Source organism: Siniperca chuatsi, linkage group LG7 (genome assembly GCF_020085105.1).
Source record: "Siniperca chuatsi isolate FFG_IHB_CAS linkage group LG7, ASM2008510v1, whole genome shotgun sequence".
Classification (NCBI taxonomy): Eukaryota; Metazoa; Chordata; class Actinopteri; order Centrarchiformes; family Sinipercidae; genus Siniperca; species Siniperca chuatsi.
Genome location: NC_058048.1, coordinates 28,533,285 through 28,561,272, shown reverse-complemented (window position 1 = coordinate 28,561,272; position 27,988 = coordinate 28,533,285). Strand labels below are relative to the sequence as shown.

The 27,988-nt window shown below is 41.1% G+C and overlaps 1 protein-coding gene across 10 annotated transcripts; it reads right to left on the bottom strand.

The window, feature by feature from the left end:
• Positions 1-14: 14 nt before the first annotated feature.
• Positions 15-27,529, bottom strand: ccdc9 (coiled-coil domain containing 9). Of its 10 annotated transcripts, none has more exons than XM_044203439.1 (16): positions 27,373-27,529; positions 26,108-26,160; positions 25,618-25,722; positions 24,236-24,370; positions 19,655-20,071; positions 19,347-19,430; positions 18,872-19,036; positions 18,584-18,765; positions 17,394-17,455; positions 15,796-15,840; positions 13,064-13,184; positions 12,361-12,493; positions 10,944-11,463; positions 9,038-9,310; positions 8,300-8,494; positions 15-2,996 (listed from the first exon to the last, which is right to left on the bottom strand). In XM_044203439.1, the coding sequence occupies exons 2-16, from the start codon at positions 26,108-26,110 to the stop codon at positions 2,992-2,994; spliced, it is 2,445 nt and encodes an 814-aa protein (XP_044059374.1). In that variant the 5' UTR covers positions 26,111-26,160; positions 27,373-27,529; the 3' UTR covers positions 15-2,991. The 10 variants fall into 10 exon arrangements, with proteins under 10 accessions (XP_044059374.1, XP_044059376.1, XP_044059381.1 ...); XM_044203441.1 differs by having other exon boundaries at positions 8,300-8,491; XM_044203446.1 differs by having other exon boundaries at positions 8,300-8,491; positions 9,038-9,151.
• Positions 27,530-27,988: the final 459 nt, after the last annotated feature.

The following is a 27,988-nucleotide window of genomic DNA, read 5'->3' as shown; positions in this document are numbered from 1 at the left end:
AAATCAGACCTGACTTCAGAGGAATACATTTATTGGCTAAATGAGAAAAACAAAAACTCACGTGCGCTTTACATTTCATGTGGGTGCACATTTTGTAAAGTAGTACAAACATCAGGGCTCTTTTTCTCTCTGATGTGCGAGCTGATGGGGACATTTATTTCATCAATGGCTTTGACAACATTAAAAAGCTACAATTTCGGATTCATGCTAGTCCTGATCATTTTATGAAAAACACCTGCACACCACTCCAAAAAGGCAAATCTTGTTAGTTCTCAGAGCGATTTCATGTATCAAACAGGAAGACATTGTAGAAATGGATGTACATTGAAATATCTACTGCTGTAAATACAATCAGTCATCGAAGCTCAGAAACAACAAACATCCATATGCAAAAAAAACAAAACATAAAAACAAAACATGTTTTCAAAGGCTACATTTTGCACAAACACCCAACTGTGGAATGTTCTCTTCCATTTAAAAACTGTACATATTGCAGTTCCTTTCAACCCAAATGCATCATTTTTATTCCTCTGATATAGAACACAAAAACATTAAAGCATCCCATTTATCCCCGTGTCTTCAAACGCCACAGGCGAGCCGCTACAACTAACATGATTCAAAGACCGAGCCGTTTGCAGCAAACAAAGCACAAACTCAAAAACAAACCAAATTAAAGCCCTTGGTCTGCTGAGGTATGAGTGAAGGGTTTCATTCCAAAATAAACTGTCCATTAAAACAAAAACAAACTACAGCCCAAAGTTCATTACTCAAGTAGTAATTCATGTTTCTACACTTTAGATACTTTAATGCAAGTCTGTGTTTCCAAATAACAGAAAATGACATCCCCAAACATTGCTGTTTTAAAAAATTATATTTAATGTAAAACCAAAAACACTAATATCTTGTTGAGTAGGTCGTTTTTTCCCCATACCATTAAGCCATTTTGGAATGAGACCCTTAATTTTAAAAAAACAAACTTTCCATTTCAGAGGCAGTGTCATTTAAAGGGAGAGGGGGACTGGTATCAGACGGATGTGACAGATTTTTCTGTAGAACTGATGATTCACAATCCATCAGAATCACAAAATGGCAGCACAGTCTGCGTCAGTGAAAATATCAAATGTTTTCTGATTATGACACAGAATTACATCATTAAAACAGCAAACGGGCCGACTGCTCTAAGTACATAATTGGTATTTTGATAGATCTGAGATGAGGAGGAGGTGTGAAGAAGTCCCGTGATGTTCTGTCAGAGTGCCCTTAAGCGAGACACCTGATCCTGAAGCATCAGCCAAACGACTGAATGTGTGTTGGCAAAGTCATGTAACAGCCAGTCGCTCACTCCGATTCATATCTGACCCACATGATCACTGAAGTCGGTTATTCTACACCACACACAGTAGGCCTGCACAGCTGGCTCTGACGTAAAATAAATTACACTTAAAACATCGTGATAACTTGCCGTGACGCTCATGAAAACAGTCAGGCTAAAGGATTCGTATTTTTGAAAGATCTTCAGTGTGTCAACATGTCTCAAAGTATTCTCTCTCATGACAAAAAAAAAAAAAAAAGTCAGCGACGTCTGATATGAAGAAAAAAGTATTTCCATGTACAATCTAACAAAACAACAAGGTAATTAAAAGCCACAAAATAAAACCAAAGAGTAGGACAGGCTGGAGGCTGGAGTCCCATTTCTACATTATGGAGGCTTTAAAGTTGCGAGACAAAGCTCAGAGCAACTGGTGCCATTTAGAAAAGACTGCAAATAATGTCTGAATAAAACCTGACGAGGACAAAGATGGAGTCCATAGTAAGTTCAGTGGATTAATCCAGTATTGTTCTGCAGGAAAATTAAGTCTGATAATGTAGATTTATTTCCAAATGTAACTCACATCAACAGTCTGGTCTTAGTCTCTAATCCGACCATGGAGCTTGTAAGATAGCTGATTAGTCAACAGACAAAATTGGCAAAGCAATTACTGTTAAAGGGGAACTCCACCCATTTTACACATCAAAGTCTGTTTACAGGTGTTGGGGAGTACTACTGCATATGTGAAAAAAGTCATCTAAAGCCTTTTCTGTCTCCAGAGGGATCTGTGTGAAGTCATCGTGAGATCAACGATGTTATAGAAGGGCAATGCTGAATCAGTGAAGTATTCTTAACATTTCTTGTTGGAAGGTCAGAGCTCAGTTGGAAGTAGGGATCACGTGATCCATGTTTTGACAAGGAAGAAGGATGTAATAACAAAAGAAATTTATCTATTTGATGATTTTTGACTTTTAATATATACCTAGCGGCAGGCTCCTAGTAAATATGTTAGCCAGGGCACAAGTCAGATGTGTTTACAACAAGACAGAAGGTTGGTTAGGTCAACTAGCTAACAAGGTGGCCCAAAATGAATGCGATCAATCATTCAAGTAGTAATTATTTTCCGGCCAAAACCAACACAGAAACGAGACAGCCGAGCAATAGGTTTTAAAAATAACACTTTGACACTGTCGCTAAAAAGACGTGGAAATGGTGAAAGCCTTTTATAAGCTGATATCAGGCCAGTCGGGGCTTGGTGTGGGGGTTTGTTTCTACATAGTTCTTGGCCTCGCAAAGCCAGCCTGCACGTCCTGATTCACTCACTGTGGACTGGCCGGGCTCAGCAGGCATCTGCTTGGTTTAGGGGTGTCGTCGATGGGCAAAAGACTTTGCAGTGACGGACTTTTACTCTTCATATCTTAAAACTTCACAGAGTGAGACAAAACATGGCGGCGGCCCAGAGGTGATCAGACCCACTGATCCGAAAGACTTAGAAACAGCTCAGAGAGAGCGCTGAAAAGAGGCAGGGCACAGTCCCTCCTCCTCCTCCTCATGAAGTCATTTTTTTCCTCTCGTTTAATTTAGATGTGTGATGGTCACTCCAGTGATGAGTAGTGTGATGCTCTTCGTCCATCTCATATTTGCATCCTCCTCAGAAGTGAGTCTGTTGGTTCCCAGCAGCTTCAGCCTGTTGATACAAACACAGGGAGGAAGTGGTGGTGCGGGGGGGGGCATCCACACACACACGCTGGTCAATAACATGTGTGTGTCGTTGTGCTTAATGCTTTCATTCAAAGCACATTACAGTACCGTAAGTGTGCACATTTCTAGAGCAAGTAGCTCCAGGGGAGAATCCTTAGCAGCATTATTGCCGTCACTCTGCCCATTCAGCTTCTCTGCTGATGAATAGGAGACATGATCACATGCTGAGCGCCTAATAGTCAATACTGAATCACGCAGCTGCAACAACTGTTCACACACAGGATGTATACTAACGCTTTCCTGATCTTTAAGTCACAGCCAGCATTTTGATCTTGCATCCTCAAAATACAACATGTTCTAGTTGAAACAAGGTTTTAAGGCGAGATGAAGTTCAATCTTAACTTTAAGCGGCATCCTGTCATAATTTTGAGTCAGTGGGACACAATCGCAGTGTTGCAACAAGAGAAAACACGGTCTTAGAGAAATTACTCTTCAAATATACGATACAGTGAGAATATTTATGTGCGCCTACTGGCTCAAGATGTGGCTTTCAAAGAAGATGATTGGTACAGTAATTGATCGGCGGGGCGACCTGGTGGGAATAGGGGTTAAGGTGGCGAACATGAACAGCAACATCCACCAGTTCGTGTCCCCTAAATATGAAGCTACAGCCAGCAGCCGGCTAACTTAGCTTAGCATAAAGAGTAGAAACAGGGGGAAACAGCTAGCCTGGCTATGTCAGAAGGTAACAAAATCTGCCTACCAGAAGTTCACTAAACAACATCTTAAATCTCGTTCGACATTTCAGTTTTTCTAGATTAAACAAACGAGATATAATTTGTGAAATAGTGAGCTTTAGAGGTGCTGGCAGGTGGATTTTGTTACATTCAAACGGAGCCAGGCTAGCTGTTTCCCTCCCCTTTCCAGTCCTTATGCTAAGCTAATTTAGTCAGCTGCTCGCTGTAGCTTCATTCTTAGCATGCAGACATGAAAGTGGTATCAATCTTCTCTCAGTCCAACTCTCTGCCAGAAAGCAACTAAGTGTATTTCCCAAAATGTGGAAGCTTTCCATAGATAAAATAAAAGATTTAATCAATAAAACAATTATCGCTAGATCAATAATGAGCCCTGGAAAATTACTCAAATGAAAAATTAGTTTTCATTATGTTCTGAGTACTTTAAAAATACTTCTCAGATAACAGACAGTACAGACTCAAGTGAAAAAGTATTTTTGGATGAAGTTAGTGGAGGGTGATTAGGTTTTATTTGATACAAACTCCACATCTTTGTTTTCTGAATTTGTACAGCATTGACTGCAAGATCACCAGAACAGTTTGTGATATATATTTTTTAATAGGGGCGTTTGCTGGTACTTGAGTGATTCATGTCATTCATCTCCATCCGCAGTCAGAAACTCCACTGTGGAGTCTCACAAACATCACAAGAGTTAATTCAATCAGCCTTCAAACGGTCTCCGTCCTGTCTGCCCTATCATCTGTCCAGCAGGCTGCAGCTCATTTCCTCTGAAAAGCCTTTTAAAAACTTAATTGTGCCTCTAATTTTCCTGGTTTCCTGATCTCCACCCTGACACCAACACACACAATAACACGGCAACACAATTACATCAACAGATGTGTGTGCGCATGCACGTGTGCACATACACGCACACACACACACACACACACACACACCATACCCACATGAGCTCATCTGACTTCTGCTGTTTATCACAAATGAGTCATCAGGAGAAGAGTGTGGCTTTTACACCAAAGAACAAAAGGAGACAACAGCAATCTAAAATGGTTGTATTCATCTGACATTCTCATGTTTTACTGAACATCAAAAATAAAGAATTAAAAAGAATTTCAACATGCTTCAGCCACAAGTCTTCGTTACAGGGTGTGGGTAAACAACAGACTGACGTACATGTACTGGAGAGAAACACGAAGACTTAACTGGACCCGGTTTGTAGGAGTAAAGGCTACTTATGGTCCGGCAACCATAACTTTCATTATCAATTAAACAAACATTATTTTCTCAATTAAATCGATTCATTGTTTGATCTATAAAATGTCTGAAAATAGTGAGAATGGACCATGGCAATTTGTTCAAATGTCTTGTTTTGTCCGACCAACAATCCAAAACCCAAATATCTTCATACTATTATATATGACATTAAGTCCTGGAGAAGCTGAACCAGAGAAAGAATTTATTTTCTGCCGCTCGACTAATCGATGAATTGTTTCAGCTCTACTTGCTACAGCAGCTATGATAAAGAGTCCAAACAACCACAAACCAACTTTGTTTTATCTTGAGGTTGTTTAAACTCTTTGACCTTTTAAGAGCAACCTACGTGCTACTGGAGCGGTCACTGGTTCTTCAATATCCCGTATGTTCACATCTCATTTTCAAACTCTTTAATGAAGACATATGGCTGAAATGTGTCAACTTCATTTTAATTCTCAATTTTAATGTTAAAGTCTACCACAGAGGATCACTGGGGGCATTTTTAAAGTGTAATGGAAGAGTAATTCAGTCCTCTTGTGGTTTTTGGATTCCGGGACCAACCCTACGTAAAGATCACTTTTCCATTTTCTGATGTTTTTACTGTGAATTTAAGCAGCACATCCGACTTCTTACTGGGTTTTCACACTATGGCAAGCAGTAGGAACAAGTTGATCTAAAATAATTCGTTTTTCAAAACTTAGCCATTAGCCAAAGTGATAACGCCACAGCCACAAGCTAAGTGGTTGTGAGGAGAGCGTCTAACGACTGGACTTCCTCCGCTATGTGGTTTATTCACTTACCTCACTTTTAAACTGCTGTGTGCAGAAACTAAAGATGGACAGATAGATCAATGAGGAGAGAAAAACACTGAATCTAACCAATGTGAGTGGTTCCTATTCCCATCGGTGACTCCCATGCTGAAAAAGTGCAGACTAATGAATCATGGTACAATGAGGTGCTTTGGATCGAAGTGTTCACCAAGTGGCAATATTGTGGTATAATTTTCAGGAAGTGCTTGTTTCTGGCTGAATCTACTGCATCAATAACAATAAAGGCTTTTGATGGGTTGGCATTGAATAAAGAACGACTTCACATTAAGTATTTCAACAGCCAGGATTTTAGAAATACTGGAGGTCCCGCTAGACACAAACAGGTAAGTCTCAATATTGTAAGTATTTGTATTTTTCACACCTCGTAAATTCATTCAAAACTGTTAATACGTATTTTCTGTCAACTTTATTTCCCTACATGATGGCGTGAATGCTGTTTCAAATCCTCGTCCACACTGCAGACTCCACACTAATTCTGGTGAAGAAAATTCATTGATTCCCTTTTGTTGGCCCAAAAGTTGTCAAATTTAAAAAGTCCAGAAATACAGGCATCTGCCCGTAAAATACTCAGAATGTGAAGGTTTTTATGTAGAATGCAAACTTCTCCATGAAAACCATAAAATTCCCACACATGTCATTATCAAGGAGTCAATTTCCTCCAATGTTTACAGCTGTTTACATCTTCTATGGCAGAAGTTAACACTCCTAGTTCAAAAACACACAGGAAAACGCACAAACACACTTTCAGCCAACATGGCCATTAAAATGGTCAGTGAAGCTGTGCAGAGAAACCAGTTAAAGGTCAACTGGAAGGTTATGAGCCAGCCAACCATGAGAAGATGCGCAGGAAGCAGATTTAAGTTTGCATACATGGCAAACAGGAACTGGAAACTCTCTCCAAGTACTGCTGGTGTAACTGGCAACAACAGTGTGATCGTTTGTTTTAGCTATTGGAGCCATTTTTCAGGAGTGGTTCAGAGGCTCAAAGCCCTGTAAAAACATCAATTTCAACCTCGATCAGAAACTAGTAGCTACATCATAGCCCAATGTCATATTTTAATGTGTATTTTTGCATGTTTCACCTATGAGTTTGTGCTTTCAGGTCAGAAGTAAAACCAAACAGAGGTGGTCAAATATCTGGGTGTCTCAGAATCACTTCTAGGACCGTGAAGGACTAAAAACACTTCTACCTCAGTTTCCTGGCATTTCCTAAGAGGTTAGGACACCTCTGGAGTTCTCCTAAATATTGGCTGAGATTTCCTAAGTTAAGAAAGTTGATAAAAATGCTTTTACTCCTTGTCCTACGAGCAGGACCAAAAACGCATCACTCTTTGGACGGGTTTCCTACTCTGAGACGCTTGATAAATGCAGACCCTGATTTGTGAATAAATCTCGAGGCTCTCATTTGGCTCTGCTCAGATACATGTTGTCATCCATGTTGGCTGAGGCATCACCCTCTAAATCTGTGTAACATCTTAAGTCCAGATTTGTTCAGGACATTCGAAGGTAACTCTTGCCAGCTAACACTTTAGCAGCTAACTCTCCTAATCATTACAGGTTTATCTCCTTGTTGGACCTGGACACAGAAGTATGTTAAGTAGCATTTATGAGCATAAAACATCTGATAGGCTATGATGTAACAAAGTAGCTTTAACTGATGATATCAAAAACACAAGGTAGTTGTTTAGTTAGTTTATAGAGCAGTTTAGCTGGAGACAGTCTGGTTCCCAAGATGCCATGAATGTACAGAAAACAGGTTACACACAGCAAAGACTCACATTTTACATTGTTCCCTCTTTTTCGCTCTCCTCAGCAGAAACAAATTTGTCATTTGATTAACAAACTTGCATTAACACAAGGAAAACTGAAGGAGCGAGAATGAGAGGCATTACACCAAGGTTTGGTAATGCAGGCAGCATGCCATGCAGCGCTGTAAGCATTTTCATCACAGCCACAAAAGGACGAAAACAAAAAGGGAAAAGGTTTTACATGTTGAGGAAAATGAAAACAGGAGGAGGAAGGAGAGGGGCAGTATACACCACACAGGGAGTAAATACAACAAAGACCATTACAGGGGGTGGAGTTAGTACTTTCAGTCCATCACAGGAGGAGCAGGAAGACAGCCAGGAGGAGTTTCAAAACAGGAAGTGGGGTCCTGATTGGTTGGAGGAGGCAGTGGTGCTGTGGCAGGCTCGCGTCAGATCCAAAAACCAGGTAAAATGCTGCGCTTGTGTGCGAGTGTATAAATATATCTTTGGATTTGTCATGCCACCAAACAGCTCCCAGCATTATTTATTTCGACGTGGAAGGAACAAAGAAAAGCAAGGCTGAGTGAGCGAGAGAACCACAACAAGGAAGACGAAGACGAGGGTATCAAACCAACACAATCACAAAAATAAAAACAAAGAGTGAAGCGTGAGAGGCCGTTAGAAGTGCGCAGGGGATTTCTTACAGTAAGCCACTGTCTCAAAGTCACTGATATGGACCGCACCTGAGGACGTCTGCTCAGAGGACTCCGCTGTTTCTGCTGGCGGAGCAGCGTCGGACCCAGCGGGCGCTGTGTCGCCATCGTTCCCTCCTGCTGGTTCAGAGGAGCTGTGGTCGGCCTCCAGGACAGCTGGAGAGGGAGGGGCGTCCAGTTTGTCTGCTGTCAGAGAGAAAAACATTAGTGTCTGATCTATTCAACTGATCTCTTCAATATTTTTTACTATCCAAGAACACGTGTGTGTTAAATATCTAATAAATGTTTATGCTCAGAAAGAATTTTGGGTAAACTCATTGATTTTGTTTCATTTTTAGCCACGCTAAACACATCATGTTCTCCTCAGGATGAACTACAATAACTTTAGTGGTCCCTTAACTTTTCCTCTAACACCATCATCAGGTCAAAAATGTAATTTGTCCAATATTTTGTTTTAACAAATGTCATCCCATCAGCCTTAGCCATACGTGTGTGTGTTTAATGCTAATTAGCATGCTAGCATGGAGCTGCAGATTTGGGTGATAATTCTTCGTGGGTTCATCACTATGAGTGACCCCTTTCACACTGTCATTCGATACATTATTATAAAAAATATAGATTACAGCTGCTTTAACATCAGCATGTTAGCATGCCAATGTTAGCATCTAAGTACAGCGTCACAGAGCCGCTAGCATGGCTGCAGACTTTTAGTCTTGTTTTGTTTATTACCTTGTGATGGAGCAGCAGGTGTATCCTGGTCCATCGTCACAGCAGCTTCACTGACCTCAGAGGGGGCGGGGACAGAAACCTCAGACAGGACTGGGACAGAAACCTCAAACAGGACTGGGACAGAAAAAGCAGAGGGGGCGGGGTCAGGAACCTCAGACGGGGCGGGGTCAGATGGCAGTGCAGCGGGGGAGTCCATGGAGACGGACTCTGGTTCTGACACTATCACAGTCTGCTGGGCTTTAGTCTTTTCTGAAGGAGAGGAAACCTCTATGGCTGAGCATGGAAAACAGAGAGGGGAGAAAGGGAGAGGAGGTGGAAAGGATAAAGAAAGGAGGCGAGAGGGTGAGGAGGAAGGGACGGAGAGAGTAAGAGGAAGGGAAAAGAAAAAGAGAAAGTAGAGATGAGACAAAATAAGACACAAGGCAAGTCGAGAAGAGAACATGAGAAAAGACACAAAATCAAAAGGAGACAGAAGAGTAGAGCTACATTTCAAACTGCATTTTCCTTCTCTGACCAACTTTCTGTGCCGACACTGAGACAGATCCAGGAGAGACATCAGAGAACAAACAGAGAGAGTGATAGAGAGGAGAGAGAGAGGACTGATATCAACAAACAGATTTAGTGAGCAGATTGATACGCATCCCGTCGCTGAAAAAAACACCAGTATAGTTATCACTGCATTCTGATTTTGTCACCTTACTTATTGACACAGCACATCATCACCAAAATGTACTAAAATTTACCCCGCAATGTTCTAATGATGCACACTGTCAAAACAAATAGAGTGAGATCAATATTTAGAGCGGGTTGTCCACATGTCCTTGGGCAACACACTGAACCTGTGCAGTACCTTGCATGGTAGCTCGCTGCCATCAGTGTGTGAGTGTGTGTGAATGAGAGGTGAAGTGTACAGTGCTTTGAATAAAAGCGTTACATGAACACAGGCTTGTCTCCCTCTTTTTTTCTTCTCTCTTTTGTATTCTTTGCTTTTCTTGTCTCAGAACTCAGCTCTTAAATCACTGCAGATAAATTCAAAAGAAATTCAGTATGTAGGGGTCAATCGTTCATAATTAGGCAGCCAAATTTGTAAATTGGTCATCATTTCCTCGACATCATTTAAAAAAAGTTTCAACTACACATTGGGAAAGTGGGATGAAAAGAAAATATGAGTCAACTTGTGGCAGCAATGTTGGCTTAGCTGATTCTGAAATCAGAATCAGAAATACTGTATTGATCCCCGAGGGGAAACTCTTTACAGTTATGTGATTTGACTTTGACATCTCAGGATCAGAGATTAGAACCAGTTTAATAATTTATGTTTCCAGTGCACTTTTATAGTTACATTGCAGAAAGTTTAGTAAAATGGAAAACAGATTTACCTCTATACTACACTTTAAGACCTTCTTTATGGACTCTGCCTCTTGCTTAACAAAAATATTTACTAATTTATTGCGCTTAAGATGGATCTCAAATCTCTAACACACATAATAGTAACGCCCTCAGCACAGTTTTCCTTCTGCAGAAGCACCTAAAATTGGCAAACAGTCATTTCTTAATAGCACTCTACAAATACTATGTTGAAAGAATGAGTCTCAAAGGCATTGCATTTTTAACATGGCTTTTAACTGATAAGTCTAATTTATTTTCTAATTTATTTAACACGTTTAGTTTAAACTATGGTGGAGAGGAGGCCGTGTCGCTCAGGTCCTTTCTGTTTGGCGGCACCTGGACGTTGCTCAACGTCCTACCGGATCAATACACTCCATATATGTTTAAAATATATCTATAATCTTGTCATCCTGATTGTCAAAGACAGATGACAGAACTGTTGCACCGCAGTCTCAAGACACCGCATGGGAAAATATGTAGACCACACCGAAGGGTAAGACACTCTCTCTGATCCTACCTGTATCCTCCCCTTTCTGCGGCTCAGCAGGTTCATTGGAGCTGGCAGCTTGGTTCTCTGTCTCCTCCTGCTGCTCCTTCTTCTGGGGCGGGCTGGCCTCCACGCTGGGGGGTTTCAGTGGGCTCTCGCCTCCCATGCTGCTCCGGGGCGACAGCATCTCCATCTCCTCCCCCCAGTCTGATACAGGCCGGTGGCTGTCCAGCGGGGAGAAGGGGCTGAGGGGCTTGCCTCCCTCCGGTGACTCCTGAACTGCTGCTGGGGGGGGGATGTGGACCTTCGGCCTGGGGGTCCGCTGCTCTTTGGGGCTTCCTGCTGACGTCGATCGAGAACGAGGAGCAGGAGACTTAGGGGAGTTGTTTTTGATCTTGGCTGGTTTCTCTTTCCCCTTGTCTTTCTTCTCATCGCCCCTGGAGTCGTGTTCTGAGTCGCTCCCTTCCTCCACTGCTTCGTCGTCTTCTTCTCCATCGCTGGCATCCTCCCATTCCTCGTCGTCATCCTCTCCATCTCCGTTCTTCTCCACCTGAGAAAAGAGTTTTCAATACAATTCAATTCAATTTTATTTATATAGCACCAATTCATAACAGAAGTTATCTCATTGCACTTTTCCTATAGAGCGGGTCTGGACCGAACTCTTTATAATATTATTTACAGAGACCCAACACAGTTTGCAATCTTAAACCTGCAATAACTGATTTTTGGCCACTTGGGGGCATCGTAACGAGCTGTTGATAAGGTGAACCCGTTAGCAAACGGTTGCCTATTTTCACGTTCTGCATTTACAGAGCAACATTTGGAGTCGGGTTTGTGGCCACCAGGTGAAGCAAATGTTTACTCTCCTTTGAGCTTTTAGGTTTGGTCTCCACCAACTCATGGAGGGAAATATCTGGCTCTCTAGCGGCTAAATGCTCCACTACAGCTAGTCGCTAACTTTGCCTGTCTGTTGTTTGCTGCTGAGCAGGTAGAGTACAGTGGGTTTTTAGAACTTTTTGCTCTAAAGATCAACACTATCAGAGAAGTGAGACTGAACCAAAACAGTAACGTAGCGGGCTGTAAAAAGCGAACCAATGAGCTGAGGGGAGCTGCAGAGTCGGGTGATAATTCTCTGTGGGTTCATCACTGCGAGCGACTTGTTTCACATGCTAGTCGTCATGTGATCCAATGTTAATATAAAAAATATTGATTATAGCTGTTTGAAGTGCATTTATCATCTGCCCTAAAGCGATTTTTATGAAATGTTGGTTAATTTCTCCGGTTCTTTGAGTAACTGATGTGTGTTCACACAGTGTATGTGCTCCAGATGATTTAACTGTTGGCTGAGAGTTCCAGTTTCCAGTTTAGTTCCCTGTGTAGGTTTGACTCCAGCTGCCACCACCTACTGGTGAGGCTGCTTGCATTAATCCAGATGAAGCCCCTTTACCTTCTGTGCTGTGGGAGGTTTGGGTTTTTCTTCCTCCTTCTTCTTCGTTTTAGTCTTCTCCTCTCTCTTTGTCTTGTCCTCCTTTTCCTTGTCCGCCTCTTCTTTCTCTCCTTCCCAGCGGTTGTCATGCATGCTGTCAAAGGCATCCAGGAATGTCAGAGGTTCAATGCACATCAGCGTTAGAAGCAGCAAACACTAATCTCACAAATAACCCTTAACAAAGAAACATATTAGTCTCCCCACAAACACACCCACACCAATGCATTTTACAGAGTAAACAAAATATTATAAATCAAGGAAGAACATGTCCCTAAAGAACATCAACAAACAAAATTAGACTGCAATGTTAGCAGCAACATTTCTAACCATTAACCAGAATGGAAAGCATCCAAATGTTTCAGTGCCTCAGTGGGTGTAAAACAATCAACTGGTTTGATTGCCAGTACCCAGAATCCCCTGATGCAGTGTGCCAGATTCCTAATAACAGGCCAACCAATAGAAGCTACCATCAATAAATCAATCTGGAAATTAATAATAATTAGTTTCATTATTAACACCAGAGCTGTCTCCTTTAAGGCTGTGATAAACAAAAGAAACACCTTCAACAACCTATAGGTTCTGCAGTAGACTTGGTTGAGCATGAACTGACACAATCTGTGGATACACGGCAGAGGAGAGATTGTGACGCTGTCTGTAGATTTACCTGTAGCTCGGTTTCTGTCCTCGGCCCCTCCCTCTGCCCCGGTCCCCTCGGGGCCCCTGGGTCCTGCCCTGGGACAGGAAGTCGCCAAATGTCGGCTCTTTAGGAGGCCGCTTGCTGTCGTCTGGAGGAAATATTGATGGAGAGAGTAAATCAATTTCTGTAATACCTGATTTAAAGTAGGGTGAATCAGAGAGGAGAGGGACTGACAGATGAGAAAAGAGGTGATGGACGTCTGTTTGTTGTTGTCACAGCTGCTGGCCATGGTCATATACCTCACAGCAAGTGACACAATCCAAATTTAAGATAAAGACAAAGACAAAAAAAATCTATATAAAAATACTATTTGTGCACTAGATTAATGTCATACTAACCATTTTATGTATTAATCCAAGAGTGGAGTCCTCTAATAATTGTATTTAAGAAATCTAAACAAGTATTTAGTAAAAACAAAAACAGGCTATCTATTCCTCCCCCTCTCTGCTGCTGCAGTCTGAGAGTCGATGTCTTATGTAACATCAGAGTCGAGACTCGTGTGACAGCGACTGTCCTGCAGTGTCAAACTACTGCAGAGTCCATCTGAACTCTGGGACATGGTCAAACTTTTTGTTAGCTAGCTGTTGATGGATGGCTCCGAGTGGGAGGGAAGGAGGGAATAAGGAGAGCTAAAGACTGACTTCCATTATGCTGGATACATACATCTTTTAAAGCCCCTTTTAGAACAATAATTACAGTTATAAAAATGCTGAAAGTGAGCAAAAAAAAAAAAAACCACATGCTGTGTTCAAGTGAAAGGCAGCATACGAGAGGCTGCAATTTCAACATGAAAAGTGTCAAGTATAAAACAAGCTTAGTCGACATTGCCTTGTTCCCTTTTCAGACATGGTGAAAGCTTTTGTTTTTATACAAACATCATGATTAGGAATGATGAAAGAACAGACAACAAAAAACTGATATTAAAAAAAGGACACTTAATTGGTATAAACATTTTAAAAACATCAGGCAGAGTAAAACATCTCGGATGTTTTGAAAATGTTCCACTTAAGAAGCTGTGAATCCCACGTTACTGGGTTGTATATCGTAAATGTAGTATATTGCCAAAAACCCTCTTAAAAGTAATAAATGTAATTTTTTATTTTAATTGCAGTTGCAATCAGTGTGTTACGGAGGGAAAGACCACTTGATCTCTCCCCTGATTTCATCACGGAGGAAAATGAGACAGGAATACTGAGAAAGGATGGATGGAAGATGGGAAAGAAGAGATGCTAGTAAGGAAGGGATGTGACAGAGAAAGGAAACGATTGAGAGTGGAAAGTGAAGTAAATAAAAAGTGAGAGAAACAGGACAGATGAGCAGCCGATGGAGGGATAAAGGAGACAGAAAGAGGTCAGAAAGAGGGAAAGAAAAGTATAGTGGTGTGAAGGAATGAGAAAATGAGGGGCAGGAGCATAAGAGCATGAAGGGGGTAGAGGGGAGGGGGGGATGTTATGAAAAAGGTCAGAAAGAGAAAGATAAAAGTACAAAAGAAATGAAGGGATCAGTGAGGAGAAAAGAGAGGATGAAGATGAAGAGACTGAAATGAGCAGCCCGGGGCTGTGAAGAGGACATTCGAGTCATTCCAGAAATTAGAAATGGTGGAGAAAAAAAAGAAACACACACACACACACACACACACACACACACACACACACACACACACACACACACACAGCCAAAGCGAGTGCAGGCTTTAATGTCGGCCAGGTGTAATGTCAATCTGGAATATTCTCTCCAGTTATAGTTAGAGACAAAGAAATGAAAGACGCCAGGACTGAACAGAAGTTAGAAATAATTCTCAGCTTTTGTTGGAACCTTCTCAAAGTACAATACAGCCTGGGAGATTTGACTTATGACTGCGACTGGTGGTCGGACTTTCCAGTGGATCCTGTGGCCACAGAAAAGGCAAACATGACCCGCAAGGTACTCCGAGAAGGCAGCAAACACTAAGAACTATTTATAAACACGGTTTGACATCCTGAGGTTGCTGCGTGTGCAGTCAGAAGCGTTTGAAGTGCTGCCAGCCTCAGGGAAAGATTAGCAAATCCTTACAGATGCTCACCCAATTCCAAAACAAAACCCTGAGAAGGACTGGACTGTGTTTGAGGTCAAACCTGCACTTTCACAGTCTGTACGGCCGGGGTACTGGCTAACTGATTTTAGTGATACAAATGGCTCAAATCTAGACAAGGCCTGTGTAAGTTAATGCACAGGGAAAGGCACTGTTAAGAGCTTTTAAGACTACTCCACAGACCTATTAGAAAACCATTAAAAAATAAAATAAAATACAGAAAATGGGACTAATATATTAGGCAGAAAAATAAATAAATCAGTTCTCTATTAATTTGTTAATTAGTTATCTACTAATTTAAGAATGTAGCACATTAAAACATCATTGCTTGGTATAAAAATAAAATCAGTAATAACCAAGATGTTTTCATTCTTTCAAAATTTTAAATGAAAACAGTTTAGGTTTGGTCCTAAATTTCTGATACTTACACATATACACATGGTGACACATGGTAACTACCATTAAATAGTATTTTAACAGTGGACTAAGTTGATGAAATGATATCTACAAGGGGTGTTGATGTGAGTCAGGGGTGAGTTTGGATTTGGGTGCAGCTGTTGAGCATCAGACACACAAATGGAACAAAAAACACACACAATTTAATCTCAGTCCCATGCTGTGGTCTAACCTGAGGCCCTGCCCCGAGGCTCTGTACGCGAGTTACGCCCCCGGGCTGCAGAAGACACACAAACACATTGCAGTACGTCCACCACACACACAACTTGTCCACGAGATAAATCAAAGACATCATAACCATGTAATCATCATTAATCTTGCGACTAAACCAAAACATGTTAACATGAGTGAGGTAAATGCAGGTGAGACACTGAGATGTGAGATGTGTTGTGGAGTAAAAGCTTCTAAAATCTGTCTGAACACTTAAAGTCTTCCTACCTTCGAAAACCTTTTATCGACCTTTGGTCATTGTCAACATAGTAGTTTTACTCAAATGTTGATATCATAATTAATTAATTACAATTATTTAATTGTAATCCTGCATTTGAAAAATTTAAATTGACATAAAATTGTCTTCACACTGTGCTTAATAAAATTACTTTAAATGTACATATCTATAAAAAAGTAAACACAAAATATTATTTCTGCACCTGCTCAAGTGGAAGCCAAAACTGTGATGCAATTATATTATGATTATTTAGCCTTGGAAAGATGATAAGTTTGAGAAAAATTATGGTCTTCAAGAAAACAATGAATGTGCGCTACAAGCACCAAGCAACCAGCAGAAAAGGAAGAGCAGCATTAAAGATGCACTCGAGCATAGTTTGACTTGTTTTGCGGCTCTGTGTCTGATGTTGTGACATTTCTGCACAGCCATGTCCTGGGATTACCACAGTCCCACACTAAATTATTTTATCATCCGGATGACTGACTGAAATTACCAACATGCATGAGCAAAAGCAAGCCATAAAGCTCTGCTGACACAGTCAGAAGACGACGTCAGAAGGACTAGGCACTAAAATTTAACTTATGTTAACTATCTTATGTTAATCTCAGTTTTCATTCACAAAGTAAAAACCTCACATACTGCATACTAATATTTGCTTGTGTTCAGATTCAAATCCAAAACTTAATTCATCCCCGGCAGAGCAGTTTAAAAAGTATACATAGCACAGAAGAACACACACAAACATCTAAGTAAAACACATAAATAGTTAAAATATGTTAATGTTGAAATATTTTCCATTTTAAAATAAGAAATTAATTCTTTGGTGGATTTTTTTGCTCCAAGTCAGAATAAGTCATGAATTTTAAGACGTAACTTGGGGCTTTTATAGTGGTCGGGGCTGTTTATCTACTTGTTGCTTTTACCTTCACTTCACTGAAAGACAGCGAGTTAGCACCCATTAAGGAAAACTGGGGTCCTTCTGAAAGCTCCTCTCAGATTAGCACGACTGTGGTTTAAGAGGTTGATTTGGACTCCAGGGAAATACAGCGAGCATTTACATAACAAGCTTAAATCAACTCTCATTTACATAACGGCCTTAATTAGCTGGAGGAGGGAGATGTTGTTGTGTCCTATAATGTGTGTTTGGTGTTTACGATGTGTGTGTATGACGACACGCTGGAGTGACATCACGTCAGACGATGGGATGGAGGTGCATCGAGGGGCTGCTGCTGTCCTCGTCCTGCCAGCTGTTGTGTAACCACAGCAACAGCACACTAGTGGTGTGTGTGTGTGTGTGTGTGTGTGTATGTGTGTGGACTTGCCTCTCCTGCTGCCCTGCTCGGGTGTGATGCCCTCCGCAGCCACATATGGGTCCTCCTTGAACCTGTGAAAAAAGCTGCAGGGTTAGACACAGACACACACACAAAATATCAGTATTCCCACTCAGAGCCTGTCAGTTGGAATAAAGATGACGACAAACACTTTCTATCGTCCTCACATGTCCTCTGTCTTTGTTTGACGAGGATGAGGACCTCTGTGGAGACTTGATGTACTGTATTTGAGCTCACTGGTTTAGTGTTGCACCGCAGCTTAGCTTACTGACTTGAGATGAGAACTGGAACAGTGCATGAACATAGTGGCAAACCACAGAGACATTGCTGATTAAAGTCAAAAACTGACGAGAGGAAAAGAAGCCCACTTACTATCTACGAGCTACTGGCTAGCTACAATTTACAAACACATTTATAAGAGAACCCATTGTGCCGCCAGGTTCTTCAGGTAAATTTCAATTTCTATGAAATGATAAATATCTCATTCTCAATGTATGCAGGTTCTCATGGTTGGGATTTTCTCTTTCTCACAAAACATAATTAGAGTAGACATTTGAAAGTTGATTTACTCTCTTTTTGTGTCCTTTGAGGGACGTGACTTTTTTTAAATTTCAACACGATCAAAGTAGAGCTGCAACGATGAGTCGATCGACAGAAAATTAATCAACTATTTTGATAATCAATTAATCATTTTAGTCATTTTTCAAGCAAAAAATCCAAACATTTGCTGGTAAAAGCTTCTTGGATGTGATGATTTGCAGCTTTCCTTTGTCATATCCGATCGTAAACTGAATATTTTGGGGTTTCGGACTGTTGGCTTTGGGAAATTGCAGTGGGCACCTTTCACTATTTTCTGACATTTTATAGACAAAACGATTAAATCAATTAACGGATAAAATACCCGGTAGATTTAATGATAATGAAAATAATCGTTAGTTGAAGCTGCCGTAGGTCAAAGAAATCTAGTACTCAGTGGGGATGCAGGAAACATGCTCAATGTGTGCACAAATTCAGGCATCGATGGCATGAAGAACACAAGACTTACATCAGCAGCTTCTCTGGATTGCAACCCGTTTCAAGCTCTTCCTCAGACACCATCACAGAAATCTAGTCAAATTAAGGTTCAATGTCTCCTTAAAAATTTTATTTATTTTTTTTTTAAATCACTCCCCCCTTCTCACATGTTCTCCGTCTTCTGTGCGTCCCACTCTCGTCTCCACTGGCCTGTGGCATTACGATGGCGTGCTAGTCTCTCCTCGTCAATCTGCTCACGCTCCTTCTTCCAGCGCAGGTACTCTGCTCTCTCCCGGCCGGTCATAGACATGGTCATGTCCATAGAGCCTTTCGGACCAGGCCTTCGACTCTGCAGAGACAGGAGGGGTCACAAAGTTGCTGCAGTGCTATAGCCCTGCTGACATAGGACTGTACCTAGCTCTTACAACCCCTTTTTAAAGAACGTCATTACTCACGGTCCATTCTTTCTCCAGTTCGGCTCCTGTCTTCACATTGTCAAAGTCCAGCCCTCCCCAGTTTCGTACATGTCTCCTGCTGCCCTCCTTGCGGTCTGTGTCCGGCGCTGGGCCTGAACGTCTCGGGTCGTCCAGGAAGTTACGGATCGGCTTGTCTACATCCGGCTGAGGAGAGGAATTTGAAATGTAGCACTCTGACACATTTGTTTCCTCGATGTTCATTTAGACCGCAGCTTGCTATGATTACAATGTTGAAGCCTAAGTAAAACCAAGTATTTGTACAGAGGGTCAGATATCAGATGCCACTACAAACTAACACTTGGAGGGGAAAACAAAAGCGATGAACTGATTAACAGATCAACACACATGAGAGTCTGAGAATACTGACTCTTTGTAGTCTCGGATGGTCTTAAGAGAAATCCAAAGCACTATAAATGCATGCCATCTGATAAGATAAAAACAGAGACTTTCATACCCGCTGTCCCCTCTCATACTCTGCTATTCTCTCCATTTCTTCATTCATCTTCTCAATGTTGTGTCGCCTCTTCTCCTCCCATTCCTGTCCAAAAACAACAACACAGGGCTGCGTCATTGGTGACGGATCACAATTCTATATTCTACAAATACAGGACGTTAACGATGGCATTCAGACAGGAAACAGCCATGTGTGAAACCAGACCGGATCAAACAACCCAGGAAAGTTCACGGTGGCAAATATTTCAATATTTCATCTTTCAATCAATAAAGTTTAGTAGCTTAGTATAGTAATTAATCCGCACTCACCTTGGATTTCTTGTCCATGCCACCTGGTGTCCCTATTCCTTCTCCTCCTCCTCCTCCTCCTCCTCTTCCTTCTCCTCCTCTTCCCCTCCTTCCTCCTCTGCGTCCCTGTCCTCCTGACTCCCCAGGTTCTCCATCTCTGGGTGTCCTGGGTTCCCGGTCTCTCCTCTCCTGGCGGCCTCCTCCTCCTCTCTGACCTCCCCGACCCATTCGTCCCGAACCCGTCCTCCTGGGGGGGCTGTGGGCGTCGCTCTGCCCCCTGTGGCCGTCGCTCTGCCCCCTGTGGGCGTCGCTCTGCCCCCTGTGGGCGTCGCTCTGCCCCCTGTGGGCGTCGCTCTGCCCTCCGTGGCCGTCGCTCTCCTCTGACACCTTCCGGCCGCGAGGCGCTCCGGGTTTCCAGTCGTTCACAACTCTCTTCTCCTGCAGGAAACACACCCAGTTATTACAGTATGGATGGTACTTTAAAGTCATAGTTATCAAGTACCATATTTTAATTATTTCAGGCAGCATGTGGAGCAGAGGGTCTCAATTTGATGGTGAGGAACTGCAGCGGTCACAAAAGAAAAGCCTTGCATGGTCAGAAGATGATTAGGATACATTTAAAAATAACTTCTACTGGGGCTCACCTCGTAGAGCTCGAGCCCCATGTACAAGGCTGAGTCCTTTCCACAGCAGCCTGGGTTTGAATCCAACCCGTGGCCCTTTGCTGCATGTCACAAAGTGCCAATTTCAACCCATTCACACTAATAATAAACCAAAGTGTTACATTTTAGTTATATTCGGTTGGTTCCAGTGTTTACTTCTCTGCACTGATGCTTGTTCAGAGTCTCAAACTGATTGTGAATCACTGATTTGAAGGTCATATCCCATTCTACTCTTTGGATTGCAATTTTATTGATTTTTGTTGATGTTTGTTACCAGCACCTTTCCCGCTGAGGTTCTGTGGATGTGCACGCGATTTCTCCATCACATTTTATTTATACTTGATTGGTAATAAACTGGTAAAGGTTTGAGAGTTCTGAAAATCCAGTTGGCCAATGGAGGAAAAAACATTTCCTGTCCTGAATTTAACCTCTGTACTTTAAACAGATTCAGTCTCCTCACTCTGAAGAATTGATGCCATACAAAAAGTACAAAAGACTTATCGGGGCTATGGATTATGCAAAACTACAATTTGATGAACTCAGAGAAAGGGAGGTGATGAGACGGAGAGGGAGAGAGCCGGACAGGGAGAGGAAGCGGTAGTTAATCAGTTTTTCCAGGAGCTCTTTAAGCACAGGGATCAGCAGTCTGTTGTCAAGCTTTACAAAAGGTTTAACAGACTAATGAAACCAAATTTGACCCTGAATCAATATCCATTCAGACAAGTACACATGTGGAGCAGATGCCATCCTGAACACCGGGAGTCTGCAGTCATCAGTGGTAATTTTTGAGGCAATCTGGACCTCAGCAGGAGCCGACTGCAGTGTTACACCACCGTCCCTCTTGCCCCTGATTAGCACCAACTTCAACTGTCCTGCTGCAGCCCGCAGGAGGCCGAGAATTTCAACTGCTACTGTCATCATTCAACTGTATGCTGTAGCAGCTATTTAAAGCGACTATAATCGCTATTTTTATCATAACACCGTATCAAATGACAAAGTGGAAACAATGTGGCAATGTCTTAATGTCTCTGGTAGTGATTAACCTACAGAGAATTAGCAGCTGAATCTGCAGCTCCCCTCGGCTTTATGGAGCTTTATAGTTTCAGCTCACTGTTTATCTGTCCGGCCCACAACTTCACTGTGTTGGTTCACTCTCACCGCTCTTATAGTGTTGTTTTCGGCCGCAGCAGGCTGCTGTTTTCAGTGAAAACTAAAGCTGTAAAAACCCACTGTACACTACCTGCTCAGCACCAACAGCAGACAGACAGTTAAAGACTAGCTGGTGAACATAGCGGAGCATTTAGCAGCTAAAGAGACAGATATTTCCCTCAGGAGAAGCTATAACTACAAGCATATTATTCTATCGTTTATCATTTAATATTTCACTTACATAAATTGCATGCATACTGTTGCTGATTTGTTTTTTTCCCTTTCTCAAATTTGCATGGTTGTGAGTGTAGCTAACAACATGATCGGTTTGTTCAGTATGTGTTCATACGGTGCTGCTGGTACTGCTGTTATGCGTTTGCATACCTTGCAGTACATGACTAAACAGATGCTATTAACTGAACTGCATAGTGAACATAAAGATTTGGATAAACAGATTGCAGAGCTCGTTTTCCAGGACGTTTGTGTAATTTAATATGTTGCCTAAAGTCCACTCTGCACCAGAATCTACTGTTACGACATTATGTTGCTATAACAGGTACAATCATCTCAGCTCAACTCCCAGAAATGTTTGCCAAATCAAATTTTTGCACAGGAGAAGCAGAGCTACGTGGACGGCTAACCAACACAGAAACACTTAACAGAAAACAGATGAAAACTCTCATCTCATTAGCTTTCATACGCTAACTTTTTTGTGTTTTTATCCCGTGTCATGTTTAAGTTTATGCCAACAGCTTGATTGTTTTTCATGCTACTTGTCCATATTTTATTTTTTCTACATACAGTATAGAATTGGTGGTTATGCTTTTATATATTTCTGGTTTTATTAGGCCATTACAAGCATTATTCAGCAGGACTGCTTTATGGCAAAACTGAATACATGATGTTTTGCATCAATTTGATGAAGTAACCTGATTGTCAGGTATTTAATTCACTGGATTAGCCAAGAACAGACATTTCCAGCTGTTTATTTTATCTATAAAATGGTTCATTAATTCAACTTCTAGAAAAATTACTATATTAAAATATATATCAATATCACAATGTACATATACAGTGATAGACTTTATCCATATCACCCACCACTAATACGGTATGGACATAATACTATTGTGTCTTTTGGTATTGTGTATATGTTAAGGTGTAAGTATCCCAAATGTCAGTATTTTGCAAACCAAGAAAAGCAGCCTTGTTCTCAGATCGACACTCAGCAGTTTTAGAATTGGAGTTTATCTGGAAGGTTTTGGAAAGGTTTTTAAATCAAGTCTGTTTCACCAAAGAGTCAATAAGGACCTGTATCACAAAGTAAGATTAGTCGGTTAGCTGACTATCTTATTTCGAGTTTTCCGATATCATGAAGCTGGCTCACTTTTAATCAGGGCAGATCACCATGGTAACAGGACCACTGACCAATCAGCTTATTGGAAAAGCAGAGTCATCATTACCACAGGATCCTGACAGGGACAAAAGTACTGACTTTACAATAAAGTGAAAAGTAAGAGAGTAAAAGATATTTCTATCGATCAGTCGAATCGCTTTCCTGTTCCAGGCTTCCCATGCGTCCACTCCTAACAAGTGTTGATGCTTTTACACTCTTATTTCATCACTGCAGCTCAGAATAACAAGAGGCGACTTTGTGATAATGGGAAATAAAAACTAAACCGTCTGAGGTCTTTTAATAGAAAAATAATCCACGCACTGTTAATTCGCTTTGATGATTACAAATGCAAAATTTTAGTCAGAGAGACCTCATCAGGCATTAACTACTTTTCTTCTCCTCACAACAGTCTTACATTAATTGTAATTTTTTTATGTGCCTATTCATAATAGTTTGTTTAGCATCGGACAAATAAGCAAAAATACTTAAACTAAATAATTCACACACATATTTATAGTCTTACTTTTAATATTTGGAAATTATTTCTAGTGTTTCTAGCTTCTTATTCTATTCTAATTATGTCATTAAATTGTTTATATTTCACCTTGTTGAAGAACACTTGTTGCGGTCGCTTTAAGCGAACGGTATCACCATTTCATCTCATTTCATATTAAGTGCTTCATTCATGGCTCTGATGATGTCGCTTGTAATTAACAACTCCGCCTCCTTCCCATGAACGTGCTCGTAGCGTTAACAGTAGGCTCAAAGTTCACAAAGCCAGTTGATAATCAGCTTCAAGATAATGTTGCAGGTAACTCAAAGAGAACCAGACTAAGTTGAATGCGCTTTGTAATAAAAGCGCCAACAGATTTTTCTCAACTTAAACCATCGAATCCTTCAAACAGTCACTTGTTGTAAATAATGTTACATGTTCTTCTCATACTCCTGTTTATAAAGTGTGTTGCGTGCAGGATTTTATGTATATTAATAAAAATATATCTTAGGTTATTCCAAATGCAACTGCCAACCTGCACATGTAACACAAGAGTGGGCAGGGGACTGTTGCAGTGCATGATAGGTAGACTGGCAGGCGTGTGGTTGGTAAACCAATCACAGTAATGAGAATCTGTCAGAGTTTATAAGCTGCGTCCTCCGTCTGCAGGATCATCATAAAACAGATGAAGAGATCTTTTCTACGGCCAACAAAACAACACCAGATGATGGAAAGACGTGTCACAGCACTCTTATAACTGATATTCACTGTCACTTTTTAGTTTTAAGGGATTAATGTGTGTGTCTGTGTGATTGTGGTGAGGCGTCACGAAAAAATATGAATCCTCCCTCTGAAAGGGCGGCATGATTTAAAACAAGTTTGGGACCCACATCACGTCTTACCCCTGTCAGTTTAGAAAGGTCAACTGTGACAGTGAAGTTTTCCTTCTCCGTCTTCGGCTCGTGGGGGCGGGGCTTGCGAGGTGTTGTCACGGCAATGCCCTCCTGCTCTGCCTTCTTCTTGTCTTCCTCTATTTCCTGTTGAGATCAAGTGACAAGAGACTAAATCCGTGTCCCAAATCCAAACTCCAGACTGATTCTAAGCAGGTTCTGAGTGCGTTGTGTGTTCACACTGGAAAAGTGACAAAATTAAGTATTCTCATAACAGTCAGTATGAAAACTTTTAAAAACCTGATTTTCGAGTGTGCTGTTGATGGAAACTATTCTCCCACAGTGCAATGCACAAAGGAAACGAAGGAGCTACTCACAGCTGGAAGAAGATTAAAACAAATTGTGGATGGTGGTAAACCATCTTTGTGAACACCCCAGAAAACAAAATAAATATTATTAAAACATTTTGATCTCTAATTAGCAGCGTCACTCTAAAGTCGCAGTTTGATTGACATGCATCAGAACACATATTGTGTCATTTCAGGTTGGTAAAGAGTTTAAGTATGTTGATTTTTTTAGTCCACTAAGACAATTACTATATGGAACTGGGACACAATAAAACCATATTTTGTAAAATGGTGGACGAACCACTTTGCTGCATTCAAAGCATGATATAATGTCAGGTAGATGACATGGTAATAGCTATATAGAGTCACGCTTTTTAAGTCACCTGAAATGAATACAAGTGCAATGTAATTTACAATTTCAAAAACTAAAACAGATCCGGAAAGTCAAATCTTTTTGACTTAACATAAAAGTTTTAAAGTAGTAAAAGAGCTCTGACCCCAAAAAAAAAGAAATGGGATGCACTTTTTCCCCAGATCCTGTATACCACACTGTGTGAAACTTATTGGAATAAGATCTGGGATTTTTGTGGTTCTAAAAACTGATTTGACCGCCCGCTGTGACTGAATGATAGTGGAAACACTTCATTTTAAAATGACATTGGTGAAGAAACTGTATTTACTGTGAATCGGTCATATCATGGTTGATAACTGATCCGCTTATAAAAAGGTCAGTATTAGCACCACATCCCCAAAAAATAATTACAAATTAAATGAAAATTGTTGGTGTGATATAACACTTACCTGATATTATATAGGAGTGAAATAAAACTCCCATGGTGAAAATATAAGACCTCTAACGACGTTTAAAACATCAATTTCTTCATAAAGCCTTCAATTAAGTGCGTTTATTTTGAGACATTTTCAGACTTTGGTACTACCTTATTATCTGGCATCCATTGAATTCTTGGACACATGTGCGTTACGACTTGTGGATTGCAGGTCTACCCAAAAAAGTCAGGGATTATACTACGTATAAGTACTACGTACCTGGTACCTCTTGACCAGAGCCTCATTCTTCTTCCTCAGAGCTTCGATCCGTCTGTCCAACTCTGCATCCTTCTCCTCCTTGGTCTTGAGATCCACCGCTGAAGACTGGCACAGAGGAGGAGGAGGAGGAGGAGGAGCATTAGGAGAGCAATGAAACGAGGAGGAGGCCAGTCCGTCATATACGACACAAACTTACACAGAACACGGGACCAAATGAAGTACTAAGAAATTATAGATAATAATGGCGTCTGTGTCTAATCACTTAACTGGTTAGATGAGCAACAGTCTCCAGAAACACTGTTTGTTTTTGTTTAAGACGTTAAACAAGGACCATTCTCTCATATTTTCATTTATTTAACACTTTCAAAGAGCCACGTGGTAAACACACCAGAGTTTTGCCTTTAATATCCTCCTGCCAGTATGAACCCCAACTTCACCGAAGCCTACAATATTGTATTCACAGTCTTTTGCTTTTCTCTCTCTTACTCACCATAGCTGCCTCTGACTTGTCTTCATACACAGGTGACTGACTGCTTGTTCCTCCTGTGGTGAGGAAGATGAAGAGGATGAAGATGATGCTGCAGTGCAAACCAGTCACGGATGTGTCCATTAGTCGGCTTATATAAAGACATGTATATACCGTAAGTCCCCCTCCAATCAAAAATGTGTTTTGCTTATTGTTCACATAAATGTTTGAGCTTCACTGTGCAGAATGACGTCTGTTCGACACCAAAAGGCTGTTTTCACATCCATCTGCTGAAGGGGGAAAGTTTATCTGTGCTCACGCTAAATTTTGTGCACCTCCACGCATGATTTAGTGACATTACAACTAGTTTGAAAGCCAATCATGATCCAATATTCAACTTACACATGTGTGATGTGGAAACCTGTAGCCTCCAGTGCACAGAGACTTTTCAGTGATGTGGGAAACATCTTGTGTCCAGTAGTTTGAAATAAACAATATTTGAATGTTGAAAGATTCAGGATTTTTCAATGAGAGAGGAAGTAGATTTAAAGTTGAGACTTTTTAATAAAGGTAATTGAATGTTTTGCGTAAAAACAGTGTCAGAAACAAATTATTATTCTGAGCAGAGTATTTTATATATGTCTTAAATCATGTGATCTTTAAATGTGATTCATAATTTTAGTTATTAACCAACTTAAAATACCATGCTGTTACAGCATAAGAAATGTGTTCTTCTATTATCTATTGCTGAACAAAAATGATGATAATAATCCATAGATGAACCAACACGCAATAATTAGTTGCTGTCCCACTTTGCTCCTGTCTGAAGGGTCCACTGGGGAAACCCTCTTCACCTTGGGAGGTGGACTTATAGATAATCACAGATGAGGTAACAGCCAGGTGTGTGTATGTGAACACAAGAACCCAAATGAATAAATCCTTCATGCGTTTCCAAAGCTTCTGTAAGCGTATTAGAGCTGCGGACAGGATGCAAATATAAGTTACCTGAGCCAGCCACGATGATACACAATACACAGACTGTCCCGGGTTTTCACTACATTAAGCCCTTACTGGACTCTTGCGAACAGGTACAGTGATCTATGTGTTTTACTCTGGTCTGCCTGGTAAAGTAACGTTAAGTTAAGCACACTGAGCCATGTCTGATACAAGGCGCCGAAGAACCCCCCCTCCCCCCCACGATGGAAACACACCTCCCACACGGAAGACATACAACAAAACAGCGAATTAAACGTTTTACATGCGTTTAAGTCACACTTTGTTTATATTACCTGTATCGGGGGGAGTTGTAACCAGCGTAAAGAGCAATGTTTGGAGTCGCTGCTCTTTGCCAATTCCTGCACCTCAATGTGCTCTCATTATTCGGCTTCCTGTTAGCTTCGGCTAACTTCCTGCCAAATAAGGACCCCCACTCGGTGGTTTTAAAGACACAGCGCTGTTCTTAAACTAGCTAGCTGGGCGAACTAGTATTCACAGCCTTTTGTTGTGTTACTACCGCTTTCACTAATACAGCTAAAAGTTGTTGTGAAATTATTACTTTTTATAGATTTGGCAAACAACGGCGCAGATGATCGAAATCAATTCATATTACGTAAAGTTTTACAGAAAATGTAGTTCGCGGGCTGTCCACGAGAGGGCGCCAACGGCCAACAAACGCGCTTGACCCATAGACTGCATTAAAGGAGGCTTGACCTGATCACCCAGCGGTGATCAGGCCAGATCCCGCCGCCCAAACTCTTAAAGGTAAACACACACAAACACAAATGTACCTGCTGAGATCCATACAGTCACATGCTGTGGTGGAAAATAACTTAAGTGCTTTAATACAATTTTGAGGTGCTTGTAGTTTACTCAAGTAATTCTTATAGGCAAATATAGTACTTTTTA

Bases quoted from the DNA above. Each gene is read 5' to 3' on its own strand.
- ccdc9 (XM_044203439.1), bottom strand. The intron at 19,431-19,654 runs GTGAGTGCGGAT...GTTTTTGGACAG, and splicing joins GCATGGACAAGAAATCCAAG to GAATGGGAGGAGAAGAGGCG. The intron at 11,464-12,360 runs GTAAAGGGGCTT...CTCTTTTCTCAG, and splicing joins AACCTCCCACAGCACAGAAG to GTGGAGAAGAACGGAGATGG.